The sequence below is a fragment of the Cariama cristata genome, unplaced genomic scaffold (assembly GCF_000690535.1).
Source record: "Cariama cristata isolate BGI_N322 unplaced genomic scaffold, ASM69053v1 scaffold15156, whole genome shotgun sequence".
Taxonomy (NCBI): Eukaryota; Metazoa; Chordata; class Aves; order Cariamiformes; family Cariamidae; genus Cariama; species Cariama cristata.
The window spans coordinates 61,224-75,042 of NW_009621673.1; the positions used below are offsets into that span (position 1 = coordinate 61,224).

General features: G+C 55.6%; 1 protein-coding gene across 1 annotated transcript; it reads right to left on the bottom strand.

Annotated features, from left to right (window-relative positions):
- Positions 1-4,966: 4,966 nt before the first annotated feature.
- On the bottom strand, positions 4,967-13,604 carry LOC104163160 (vasoactive intestinal polypeptide receptor 1-like; the record flags this gene model as incomplete). Its single annotated transcript, XM_009702064.1, has 12 exons — positions 4,967-5,100; positions 5,347-5,388; positions 5,708-5,837; positions 6,079-6,170; positions 6,279-6,345; positions 6,645-6,705; positions 7,408-7,561; positions 8,160-8,292; positions 8,781-8,878; positions 9,154-9,263; positions 10,202-10,309; positions 13,481-13,604. Coding segments are annotated over 12 exons (1,212 nt in total), but the record flags the coding sequence as incomplete, so codon positions are not given.
- Positions 13,605-13,819: the final 215 nt, after the last annotated feature.

The following is a 13,819-nucleotide window of genomic DNA, read 5'->3' on the forward strand; positions in this document are numbered from 1 at the left end:
CTGGCCATGCTCTGAGCCGGGGATGTAGCCACCCGAGGCGGTCACGGTGGCGAAGCAGGGTGTCCCAGATGTTGAGGTGGCTTCGGGCTGGCTTTGGCACCAAATGGGATGTGGGGAGGTGGGAAGGGACCCTGGCCAGCACCTCCCCATCTAGGTCTTCCAGAAGTGACATGCAATTGGAAAGAGCAGCAGGACAACTGCAAGGGTGGGAGGGGGAACCGGTGCCAACCCCGTTGCCAACATTGTCTCTGAGCCGGTGGCTCTTTGGAAGTGTTATTCCCATCGTGCGGCACCCAGCACCGGCCACGGCTCCTCCTCTTGTTTGCAAGTGAGGGGTGTCTGTCATTTCTGCTTCGCTCCCACTATGCCCGCCCTCCGCTGCTGCCTAATTTTGTACCGGCACCGTGTTTCTTTGCATGCCAGGAGCATCTGATGGCTGGGACAGCCAGCAGCCGTGCAGGGTCATCCCGTTTCAACACCGGCACATCGCACCCCATGTCCCTTGCTGCGTGCCCTGCCCAAGGGGACCCCCATGGGTCTGAGCCAGAACCAGAGTTGCACAGGATGGTGCAAAAGAGGGGCTTGCCATGTGGTTATCTCCCCTCTTGCCCTTCCTGGTGGGGTTTTTGGGTGCTCTTTGCGTGCCCAAGCAGTTTTTGGGGTAGGTAGGGTGTTCAGTGGGCACCCAGGGTTGGGAAGAGAGTGTGGAGACGTCCCCAGCTTGCAGAGCTCATCCCTTTTGGGGTGCAAAGGTCTACGTTGGGGCTGGACCAACCAGCCCAGCACCCAGCCTGGTCAGAGGGGACTCATCATCTCCCCAAAACCACCATCTCTGTGCACCTCTTCTGCTGCTCGTCTGGGCCCAAAATATCCTGTAGCAACTTTCCCATGCTGGCATGGGTTTTTATTGGAGCTGAAGCACCTTCTCTCCCCAGCCTGACATCCCTCACTGGCACGTTCCCATGGCAATTCACCTTTCCCTGCCTCCAGCCTCTCACCGGTGGGGCTTCTTGTGCTCGCCGGCATCCCGTGCAATCAATAAAAACAGGACCAAGGCTGTAGACCTGAGCACCCAGGGAGCTGGGAAGTGAGGTTCCTTGGCTCGATTCTGCTTTTCACTCAATAATTTTCCTTTTCTGTTCAAGGCTGTGTAAATAAGGCAGCCCAGGAGACCAGGTTCAGCTCTTGGGGGAGAGGCCGTGCAGCATGGGACAGAGGATTAGCTCTGCACAGGAGATGCCAAAGGTGTGCTTTAGGAAGCATAACTTCAATTTCTTCAATTAAAAATCGACTCCAGGGCTCTTTTGGCTAACTTGGAGCCCAGGCAGGGCTCAGAGCAGCTAAAACTGAGGGAAGGAGGGAGTAAAGAGCCCCACGTTAGCTCCCAGGGGATTGCCACAATTGGGGCAGAGAGCACGAGGAGCCCAGCAGCAAAGCAACAGCCCACACCCACGGGCAAAAAGCATCCCCTGTGCAACCAGTGGTCGGTGGTTTTGGCTGGTGAGGAGGGCAGGGACAGGGATGTCCTCCTGCTGTGGCTGTGGGGACTTTCCATTTGCTCCGTTGGTCACAGCAGGAAATTCAGGGGATGCTCAGCGGGTCGCATCAGCTGCCAGCTGCCCCAAACCCAGCCTGGTCACCACCGGGAAGCCTGTGCAAGCTGCACTGGATTTTTTTCGCTTTGCTTATAGCCTAGAGCAAACCTGGGGTGAGGCACGTCAGGTTGGAAAACCTGAGATGTGGCTCCTGCCCTTTGGGAAGCCAGGGACACCCTGCCAGGCACTGAGCAGGCACGAGGACACAGCTCTGCCTGTAAAACCAGCTAAATCCCAACTGGAATAGGAGTTTGGGGTACCCAGGGGTACTCGCGACATCAGTTTGGGTGCAAAAACGGTGTCCTTGGGGTAACAGGGTGGGGTAAGGGCAATGCTTGGCACAGCCTGCAAGACTCTGGGGTGTTTGAGGTGTCTTGGCTTGCACCTTCCCCTGAAGTTACCAGTGCTGGATGCATCCTGACCATCCTGCACTGCCAGGCTCTCACCCCGCCGTGGGTCTGGCTGCATCCATGGGGGGTCTGTGGGGCCAAGCTCTGGCTGATCTCTGTGCAGGCAGGAGCGGGGCAGAGTCAGAGCTGCCTGCACAAAGCAGGGTTGGAAACAAGCTGTCCCAGAGAGCCGGGGTGCGGGGAAGGGATGCAGGAACATCCCAGGTCAGGGATGAAGTAGTGGGTGCAAGCACAGGCATCGGGGCACCCTTGGCACCTAAGCAGGGTGGCCTGGCAGCCAACCGAGGAGCAGGGGATGCAGGCAGGGAAAGAAGCAACAGGCAAAGGCAAAGCTCTCCCAACCCTGAGCCTTAGTCCCATCCCCATTGCTGATTAATCCTCACCTGACCTGGGCTGCTGAGAGGCACCCTGAGGGGTCCCAACCCTTGCTGAAGTCTTAGGACATGTGTGGGGCTGAGTGCACGCTCCCCGAAAGCGATGTGGCCCCCTTACCTTACTCCCTGGGAGCTCTTAGGGCCTTGGGTAGAATCATTGGGTCCTGGCACCCAGGGCCAGCAGCCGGCAGCCCCCAGGACGTTCTGGGGTCCCTCCACGCCGGTTGAGCCTGTGTCCAGGGCAGTCTGTATGGGGACACTGTGAGCTCCAGGGTTGACACCCTGGATCTGATGTCAGTGCCCGTGACGGTGTTGCGGGGCCGCAGTGCCACCCACAGGCAAAACGCCCCCCCTTCTCCCCGACACCCCTCTGCCCCAGGGGAGGACAAGGGACCCCCAGGACAGGGTGGGCAATGGGGATGCCAGGCTACTGTGGCACCCTGGGCCACGCTGGAGGGGAGACAGGGAAAACCTGGCCCTGCTCTCTCTTGGCTCAGCTACCCCAAATATGCAGCTGTAGGGCACGGTCCATGCTAGAGATGCAGCAAATCCTTTTGAAAACCTTTCCTGCAGGCTGAAAGCAATGCCACGTCCCCGCAGTGGTGGCACGTCCGCCCTCCCGCACCCACAGCGGGCTCCTGCCTTTGCCAGCTGTGCCGTGCACCGTGGAGGCCACGGGATCGATGCCCAGCAAACCCCAGCGGGTCATTTAGCACCCAGAAAGGTCCATTTCCAGCCAAAAATAAATGCAAAACCCGGTACTTTTCAAAGCTTTATGGCAAATGTGATCCCACCGAGCATGCCTACCCCGGTGCAATCTGCTGCTGCTGTCTGCCTCACGTCCTTGCCAAAACAGCATCTTCCTCGCTAATGACAGAGAGAGATGTTTATTCACCTGTGGGCTCTTCGCGGCCGCAGGAAGGCATTTATTTGACAGCTGCCGTGCTTCTCTGGAGGTTTGCTGACCGATGACGCAGGACGTTGCTGGCCCGGGGGGTTGTTTAATGAAGCATCTTCCATCTCACCTCAAATCAAGTCTGGGGCTCTGTTTCCCTTTCAATGCCTCTTTGTGAAACCAGACGGGATCTCTGGAGATCATGCAGTCTGGAAAAGGGCCAACACATCGGTTTTATTTAAGGAAGGACATGTGGCTACATGGAGAAATTACAACCGAGGAAGTGTGAGAAGCTCTGCCGAGGTCGGGTGGCTCGGGTTTTGGGAACATGGGAGAGGCCGGGAGGTTTGGGGAAAGGGCATTCGAGGCCTTTCTCGCTCCTGGAGACAGCATTTCCCAAGGCAGGAGCTCTGTCCAGGGAGGGCAAAAGATGCTCGTGGGGGAAAAAAACGGGGCCAGACTGTGACGTGGTGGTGGCAGCTCCATCCCGGAGGGGCTGCAGCACCCCAGCACCTCTGGGACAGGTCGTGATGCACCCATCTTGTGCTCTTCTTTGTCTTCCTCCTCAATCTCCTCTCCTCAGCCATGCCCAGAGCCTGGCTGCTCCACCAGACGGAGAAAAGGCCAGTATTTCTCCCCCAGGGAATATTTCAAGGCATTACAGATGTTGGAAGTTTTTCCATCCTCCAGCAAGCCTGGTACCAAGTTATCTGGGTTTGTAGAGCAAACCAAACCTCTGAAGAGTGATGCTGGATTTCAGAACAAGATTTTATTGGCAAAAACCTCTCTAGTCCCAGGAAAACAAATCCCCAGTGAAGATGGGTGAGTCTCACTGCTTGCAAACCACCCCATCCCTCTGGTGCAGAGCCCCTGTGAGCTGGCATGGCAAGGATGATGGACCATCTTCCCCAGCACAGAGTACAACTGAAGCAAAAAACAAGGGAGAAAGGGAAATATTTTGGAAAGCAGGAGAGGATCTGAGTCATGAGACCATTGGGAGTCTCACGTAGAGAGCTGTCGGGTGAGTCCCACTGCTTGCAAACCACCCCGTCCCTCTGGTGCAAAGCCCCTGGGAGAGGTGCAGAGCGCCTATGAGCTGGCATGGCAAGGATGATGGACCGCCTTCCCCAGCACAGAGTACAACTGAAGCAAAAAACAAGGGAGAAAGGGAAATATTTTGGAAAGCAGGAGAGGATCTGAGTCACGAGACCATTGGGAGTCTCACGTAGAGAGCTGTCAGTTTTTGTCTGTCTTTGTATTTTCTTCTCCCACCCCCAGAATGGCTCCTGGGGCTGTATCTAGGCACCTTCCCATAAGGGAAACAGTTCTGTAAACCAAAGAAGGAGGGGAAAAAAAATCCCTCAGCGCTGGGGCCACTTCAGTTTTCCTTCCAGTGCCAAATGAAAAATGCCAGATGCACTTTGTGAAATGGTGTTTGTGTTTCCTACTCAGTCCTGGGGCAGAAAAGGTGGAGAAGCTCTCTTCCCTTTGCCTAAAACACTGACCAAATCATGAAGGGAGCTTTGGGCAGGTGAGACACCATCATGGATCCACCAGAGCTGCCAGCACCCAAGCAGGCAGAGCCTTTCCCAACGGCCGTTCACACCACCCTTGGAGGATGCCAGACCCAGAACCTACAAAATCCTTTTTATTGTGTTTCTGGGACCGTAGCTGTAGAGCTGCACCACCACTACTGTCCTCGGGGAAGTATTTCCCCCCAAACACTGTCCTTGTCACGCTGTGAAGTCTTGGGTTGCCAGGTTGAAGACGTTGCTCTCCATGGATGACTGCCACTTGCCCCAGTTCCTCTTGATTTCAGCCTGGACCTGAACGGACACCACGGACCGATGCTGGCACCCACCAGCACCCGCTGGAGGGGCAGGAGCTGCACCCTGGGCTCCTCAAGGGATTTGGGGTGCAAGAGGGTGGGGACCTTCATGCATGTCCATATGTGCACACATGCATGGTTGTGTGCATGCAATGGTTGTTGGGGTGCACCCCTGGGGGTGTCTGTGTGCCCACGTGTGTGGCTGTGCTGCCCAGGCGGTTGGTGTTGGGGGACACACACTCACCTCCCCATTCAGGAAGCAGTAGAGCAGAGCCACCAGGAAGCCCTGAAAAGGACAGAAAGAGAAAATTTCACCCAAGGAAAGGGGCTGGATCCCTCCATGCTCATCTGCTGCCTGCATTTAGCATCCTCCTGTACCTCTTACCCCGCCCATGGGCAGTAGGAGTACGGGATCAGTGCAAGCTGTTCACCAGACCACAACCCTTGTGCTTTGTCCCTGGTGTTTGAGGGGTGCCTGGGGCACAGTCCTCTCCCAAAAGAGTGTAAAGTCCAAGCAACACATCCCAGGGTCTCCTGGTGTGATCTTGGGATGGGATAGGATGGGTACATGGGGATTTTGCCTACCCATCTCCCCTAGTCTGTACCTGGTAGGAGCCGAGGACCAGCTCAAAGTACAGCCGGGCATCCACACCGATGTGCTCAGGGAAGAGTGCAAACACCACGTAGTGTACCCCAAAGAGAGGGATGAGGAGCAGCGTGGACTTCGTCAGCCTCCTGCGGAGAGTGGTGGCATGAGTGGGGGCCTGGGTGCAGGTGATGGTCCTGCTGCCCTGCGAGACAAGCCCTTCCCAAGAGCTTGGTCTTAACCCAAAAATAGGTTTCCCATGAAGGGCAGGTCTTGGAGGCTCCAAGGATGGTCCTCCTCTGTGCTCCTCCAGGGAAGGGTCCCTGATGCCCTGGGTCCCCCCAGAACCCAAGGTGAAGGGAGCTCCCCCTTGCCCAAGTTAGCCCTTACATGTACTGCTGCTTGTAGTTTTTGCTGATGCCCGGTGACCGGATCTTCTGTGCTAACATCCTGGTGACATTGAGGAAGATGAGGAAGTTCACCTGCCATGGGAAGCTGTGTTTCAGGCTCTGCACAGACCCCTGGTTGGGTTCCCCTGTCCATGAGGGACCCCCAGCTCCAGGGCTGGGATGCTCAGGGGACATACTCACAAATATGGCCAGGAGGATGGGAGCCTTGATCACCCACCAGTAGAGACTGGTGTAGTCATCCCAGCACCTATGAGAGAGGAGAAATGGCTCTGCCACCCACTTGCACCCTCTTAGCTCAGGTCTTTCCCTGACACACACCCCCGCCCCAGACCCCTGCCCTATTTTCACAGCATCCCTTGCAACGGGGCCCTGCCATAGCAAGGGAGTCTTTGGGACCCATCAGAAAATAGAAATTGCATTAAAATAAAGTGTTGCCTCACTTCTCCTCTCCTAAGCCTCCCCTGCAAGAGGTTTGTCCCCTGGGATGTGCATGGGGCACATGTGGCCGAGCTGGCCTGGAGAAAGACGAGGGGTGGCTGCTCTTACCCGTGGTTGTCGTACTGCAGCCTGGTGACCACCCACACGCAGACTGTAAGCATGGGGACACCTGCAAGGACAGGACCCAGGCAGGGATACAGAGTCACCCCGGGGCTTTGGGGGACCCCCATACCTCCCCTCCATCCCTTGTCCCCCAAAAACATGTGTCTGGGTCAGGTCTGGGGCCCTGGAGGTGGCAGGAAGATGCCAGTTTTTCCTCCTTCTCCAGGTTTTAACAGCAGATGGTGCCCACTGAAGGTGATGTGCCTGTCTGTGTGTCACCTCCTGGCCACCCTCCTGCCAGTCTGTGTGCTCTCACATCTAACCTGGGCACCCGGGATGGGCATTTCCAGCCCCAGATGGATGTGGGAAAAAGGATGGACCTGACTCTGTCCCATCCTGGCCACGTTCAGGATGGGTCAGCAGCAGATGCTCTGAAGGCTCTTTGGTTGGTGTTAGCAAGCGTTGTCCACTTTTTGAGTGATTTTGCCTACGTGCCACGAGGGCAAGGATCCAGCCACGCTGCCTGACCCTCTTCAGGGGCTGGCAGGAGCTGGTGGGTGCCCCACCGAGCACGAGGCCATGCAGAGAGATGCTGGGGCAGGGGGACATGCTGAGAGCAGCCATGGGGAGCACCGTGCCTGCGGACCTGTGGCCAAGCAGGTCTGAGCAGCAAGTCCAGACAATCCCCAAAAGCAGAGCCTATGCCTGGTCTGTGTCAATGGGATCTCACTGGAGGGGGGGTGATGTGCTGGGGGGGCCCCGTACTCACCCCAGCCAATGAGGATGTACCACCAGATGTACCTCTTGTCGGAGGTGAAGGTGAGCAGCAGCAAGGTCTGCAGGTATATGCCCTCCACCAGCAGCCAGTAGAAGTTGGCCAGGACCGAGTACTGGAAGAAGGTGATGGCTGCTTTGCAGTTCACCTGCGAGGATGAGGAGGGACAAAGGCTCAGCAATGCTGGCTGGCATCAGACCCTGTCCTGGGGGCACAGGGGATGGTCAGCCTCCCTGTCCATTCACTCGATGGTCTTTCAGTGCAGCCCCAGGGATGCTACACCGGCCCCACATGTCACTTGCAGCATTTTCTGCTCTGCTTGCGCAGCACGGGCAGATGACCGCTGGCTGTTACTGTAGGACCTTTGGAAACTTGTGTCTGCTGGCATCCACAGTGTTGTATCTGGGCTGCATGCAGGGGCTTCTGTTTCTGTTGACAACCCCAAAACTGCCCATCTAGCGGTGCAAGGTCTGCCAGGGTTGTGCAGAGCGTCAGCCCTTCTGGGAGAGTCTCTCTGAGACCAGGGAGAACTTTGAGGACAGAACATGGTCTCTGCAGACACAGCCCATGCAGAGATGCTGTCGTGAACCTCCTGAAGTCCACCCAAGCCAGCCTTTCCTCCCCAGATTCACAGCCTCTCTCTCCCCTCCTCTTTACAGTGCTAAATCCACTGCAAATGCAGGTAGACCCCTCCAGATCAGCACATGGTTCCCGCTCCGGCACCCTGCTGGGGCTCAGCACCTTACCGTTGACATCGTGCAGTGGTCGATGGACTCATCTGAGAAGAGGACAGCGTCCTTGATGAACACGGCAGCCCCGCGCAGTATGAAGGAGGTGAAGAAGTGGATGTGGATGAAGTTCCTGGTGCAATACAGCTTCCTGTGGGAGGAAGGGAGGTGCTGTGCCCAGGGAGGAGCAGAGAGAGCAGACGGGCAGAGAAGCTTCTCCTTTGGGAGCCACTTCCCTGGGTGGACCCCAGCCCAAGGGACCATGTGTTGGTGATGATCAAGCATGAAGCCCTGGAGGAGGTTTTCCTGCGCTGAAATCATGAAGGTGAAGGTTGTGCTGTGCTCGAGGCTGCTGCCCGAGGATGAGGTGTGCTGGGGAACATCCTCCGGCCACCTCCAGAGAGCATCCTCCTGCAGCACAGCGAGGTCTGCAAAAACAAAGCTTGAAAAGGCAACCTGAGGGTTTCAAGTCTGTGTGTCGGCAGGAAAGGGCAATGCTGCTGTTTGGCTCATGCCTCCCTGGTTATCTGTGTTGGCAGGGATGGAGCCTGGCCGCTCTGCGAGACAATTTACCCCATTCAGGATTTACCCTGCTTTTCTCCAGCTGCAGCCCACGGAGCAGCCAGCGCTGAGCCCTACCTGAAGCAAGAGAAGATGCCGACGGCCAAGAACAGGGCTGCCAGGGATGTGGAGTAGCCGCAGGTGTAAAGCACCTTCATGGTGACAAAATAGCCCTTCTGGAAGGAAAAACAGCAGTGGAGTGAGGCAGCATGGGCTGGGAGGTGCTGGTCTGCCACGGGCAGGGAGGCGACAGGGTGATGCCCCAGCCCTTGCCCAGGCTGGGCTTGTGCCCAGCCAAGCTGAGATCCCTCCATGCAGCCCAGCAACAAGGATGAGGCCAACGAGATATCCCTGAGAGCATCTTCATGTTTCATTGCCCAACGGCATGGGTCAACGTGGGGTAGGGTGATGCTAGGGAGGGTGCCCCACAGCCCCCAGGGGACCCACTTGCCTTGGCCTCGGTGTCGTTATTGCTGCCAATGGCCTCCAGCTCGCAGGCGTTGTAGTAGGGAGGGCTGGGGAAACTCCATCCTGACTCGGTGCAGTTCCTCCGGATCAGCGCTGCAGCAACGAGAAGGGACCTCACAAGAGCTACGGGCATCACCTCTGCATCAGCACCCCCAAAATGTCCAGCCTGGGGTTGGCACCCTTATCTCCAGGACCAAGCCTAAATCCCAGCACCAGCATCCTGGCTGTGACAGCACCATGGCACCCGAATGGCCTGGCTGCCCCATCCTTCCCACCCAGATCACATCTCTGCCCGCTGGTGCTGTGCCTGGAGGTGTCAGGGCATCTTAGGGCAGGATGTGAAAGCAAGCATGAATCTCCACAGTTGGAGAGAATTAAGGCTAAAAAGGGACTTTTTCATCCTTCATCAAGCCTCCTCTGAACTGTTTCTGCCCTAAAGCGAGCATTTACCAACCCTCCATCACCTTTTCAATTATGCCCAGCTGAGGGAGCGCTCGGATGCCGCAGGGGCCGGTCGGGTGCTCTCCTTCACACTTCGCTGCCTCCAAGATGGATGGAGGCAGTGGCTCCCCTGGCAGCGGCACCCACCCTGAGATACTGCCCAGCCTTGAAATAATCATGATCTTATGCTGTGTTTTTTATCCGCATGGCTTGGAGTGGTACCAAGCAGGTCAGGAGCATTAGGCTGGTGTGTGGATGGGGAAAGGAGGGCACTGAGCAGGTAGGGGACCATCCTGGTGTCACTCAGTCAGAGGATGAGGTCCCCAAGTGTTCTACCTGCAGGGGATGCTTGGTACTGGGTGATGAAAGGGTTTGGGGACTTTCCTGGCACGGCAGCACCCTGCATCTCTGCTTTTGCCTGTCCCCTGCTTGGATTGCAAGATATGCCAAGCTTTTGGATGGGGCAGGAGCTGTGGGACCAGAGGAGAAGGGCTGGGGTGGCACAAGGATCCCAGGTAGTCAGGGGTGGGTGCTGTACAGCCCTTGGTCCCTGGGGATGAGCGATCCGGGTCGGATTCAGAACACTGCACCTTTAGACTTCTTGAAGACATGGAGAATATTGGGACAGGTGACGGCTTGGGACTGGCCAACGGGCACGGCTGACCAGCAGCTCACTCCATCCCACTCGGTCAGGCAGCCTGGGGAGGGACAGGACGGTTAGTGCCGCTGGGAAGGGATGTGCCGGGGACACACACACAGCCCCCTGGTCCCCAGGCACAGCAGGCACGGCTGCGCGGATGTAACGGGAGAGCGGAGGGCAGCCAGCCGTCACCCGATCTACCGGGCCATGCCGTACCCCCTCAGGAATTAGGAGCATCCTGGCTCCAGTTCTGGGAACGACCTCCCCGACAGGATGGTTAGTGCCGCTGGGAAGGGATGTGCCGGGGACACACACACAGCCCCCTGGTCCCCAGGCACAGCAGGCACGGCTGCGCGGATGTAACGGGAGAGCGGAGGGCAGCCAGCCGTCACCCGATCTACCGGGCCATGCCGTACCCCCTCAGGAATTAGGAGCATCCTGGCTCCAGTTCTGGGAACGACCTCCCCCAGCGCTGAGATCTCCTTTTAGCCCTGCGGTGAGATGGGACCTGGTATTTCCTGGGGCTACATCAGATCCAGATCTCCTGCGAGGAGACCCCGGGGGACAAGGGTGCAGGAAGGGCTGGGACTTTCCTGGTGGGATCTAAACTAATGCGGGTTTATGCTGGATTTCTGCACCCAGCAGCCACAGTGGCTCAGCTCATGATGTCTCTTCAGCCCAAAGGAGGGGGACAGGAGAAAGCACTGCAAGACTCACTGGAGAGCAATTAGCTTAAACATGTTTTGCTTCTCTCTCTAGCACTAAGTTCATCTTTAAATGACTCTCCAATTGCCTTGGAAACGAACATGGCCAAGCAGACGTGGGGCCTTGAAGAATTAGTGCTGCAGCACACCAGGATGAGACACAGACATCACACTTCCAGGACAGCTCTCCTCCTTGCACATGTACATTATTAACCTTGTAGATATACGTTATTAACCTGGAGCCACATCTATTCCCAAGAAGGGAATGTGGACTCAGACAAGTCTAATTAGTTTTCTCTGATTTCAGCAAAGCTGTCTGTAGGTATCTGGCCAGGCTTGGAGGGATTTGCAGGGCTGTCACTACAACACCAAGGTATGTTTTAATTTTTGCTCTGGAGGATAGGTGAACTGAGCACAGCTATTGGGATCGTCGCTGAGAGCAATTGCTTCATTTCTTGAGGTCTAAGCAAAATACATGGTTGTATTTTGCCGTCCTGCTGTATAAATGCATCTCTTGCTGTATGGCTAAGCTCTTCCAGCATGGTGAGTGCTGTGAGACCGCCTGGACGGGAGCCAGAGGAGCAACCCATGCCCCAGGGATTGAGCTGGGATTCAGGCAGCTCTGTAGTGCATTCCCAGGGAATAAAGTCACCCCTCCATTTGGATGGGGAAAAAAAGTTTAAGTCCCCCTTCCCACCCTGTTTCTCTCTCCCGAGCTGCTGTAGCATCTAGGAAAAAAAAAAAAAAAATCACATTTCTTAGAGTTGTGCAAAGTGGACCGACTCTCCCATGGAGCAGAGGTGATGGAGGCGAGATCTTGGGGGACAGGGCAAAAAAACATGAGCAAAGGAACTGGCAACGTGTTTAGTGCCCACCTCGCAGGCAGGAGCTGGGCCTTCAGTGTCCCCACATTGTTGGTCCCCAGGGACCACCACATCCTCACGCTGTCCCCTGTCCCAGCCGGGGTAGCCTGGCAGCCTGAGGTGTTTGGTTTGGATTGACCCAGAACAATCTGCTTTATTCCAATTTTCCCAGCAGAGGGCTGAATCACCCCTGAGATCAACATTATCCTCATGACATTCTCCTCGGATGTGGCCGAAAAGAGCATTTTTTCCCTCAAAATGCAGTTTGATGGGAAGGTCCTGCTCAGCATTTCTACTGGATAATTACACGCAGACCTGCCAGGGCTGCCTCCCTATTTCTTGCTGCTCTAACTGGTATCTGGAGACCTCCAAAAGCGATCATTAGAGCCTCACCAGCAGGTTATTTCTTCCCAGCTATTTCAGAGCAGTAAACGCTGCGAGCACCGGAGCAGATTTTGAAGGGAAAACGTTGCAAACACAATCTCTAACCAGTTTTAGGGCCCCATGGTGGCTTCCCCAGAAGGATGCTGAAGCCTGAGGTCCCCGTCCTGTTCCTTCGTTCTATATTGCCACCATGTCCAGGGCATTTGAGCCTTCCCCCTCCCATCGTCACTTCGTGCCACGCTTTCTGCAGGACCCTCCCCATGCTGGCACAAGCAAGCAAGGAGGAAGGGATAAATTCAGTTCAGGTGGGCAGCAGAGGTGGCAGTCAAGCAGGAAACCTGGGATTAAATACTGATTTTAATTATGCATGCATGCTGCTTGGTTATTTTCCTACAGTGAGATTCCTCCCCCCTGGCTGGCACGATCTGGGCTGCAAAATGGAGCTTTTCCAATCAACTTGGCTTTTCTCCGCTAAGCTGGATGATACGTTATATCTCTGCACAGTTACTTAAGCAATTATGCACCTTAACATGTGTTTATTGAGATGCTTAATTTTTACATTTGTATTAGATGAAACCCACTGAATGATGCATTTCTTACTCATTAGGTGATAATTTTTACCCAGAATTTGAGCCAAGCTGCTTTTGGTTGGAAATTGAAATGCAATTAAAAAAAAAAAAAAAAGTACAAAAGCGGCACTTTGAAACTGTTTCTCAAGTAGTTAATTGGTTTAAAAATCCCAGATTTGTAAAAATTAAGTTGCTTAAAACATGTTTAGCATTAAAATGAACTGAATTAGGAAGACAAGAAAGCATGAAGTGGTGACGCGCACCGTGCGACAATCGTGCTGATAGCCAAGGGCTCTGCATCACCCGTGCCCGCAGCACTGCCGGGCCCCGGAGCATCGGTGCAGGGAGGTCGGGAGTGGGGCAGGAGGTTCTGCTTGGGGCAGGGACCACATTGTCATCGCCACATGCCATAAATCTGGGAGGACTCAGCCCCTGTGGTTGTTTGCATCCCTCAGGCCCCCCGTACCCCCAGCTGCAATCTCAGCCCCCCTCTCTCCCAGCAGCAGCATTTTTCGGGGCTCGCCAGGGATGCTCCTCAGCCTTTGCCTTGACGCTGCTCTCCATTTTCCTGAAAATACCTACTTTTCTGCATCCATGTGTGCTCTGCAACCCCCCTACCATGGATCATTCTCCAAAGACCCCCTTAGTAAATCCTCCCCCTCCTCCCGAGGGAGACGAGCCCCGCGCATGGCAGGCAGCTCGCACTTACCTTGCTGCCCGGGGGGTCCGGGGTGGGCTGGCATTTGGCTTTCACTCCTGATAATCTCCAGACATTCAGCTTCTTGCTCTTGGAAATAGAGGACAATGGAGCAGTCGGGATGTGTCGCTCGCACCTTGAGAGGGGGGAAAGGGCAGACAGTAGGATGCTGGGCATTAAAAGACCTGAGCAGTCAGGATGCCAGCCAATATTCACTATTTCTCCTGCAGCCAGCCCCAGGAGAGTCTATCTATGTAACCGCGCTTTTGGATCCTGACATTTCCTTAGCTTTCTACTATTTGCCTTGTAAACACCATAAAGAACCACTGCAATTATTCCTGATTCCTCCCA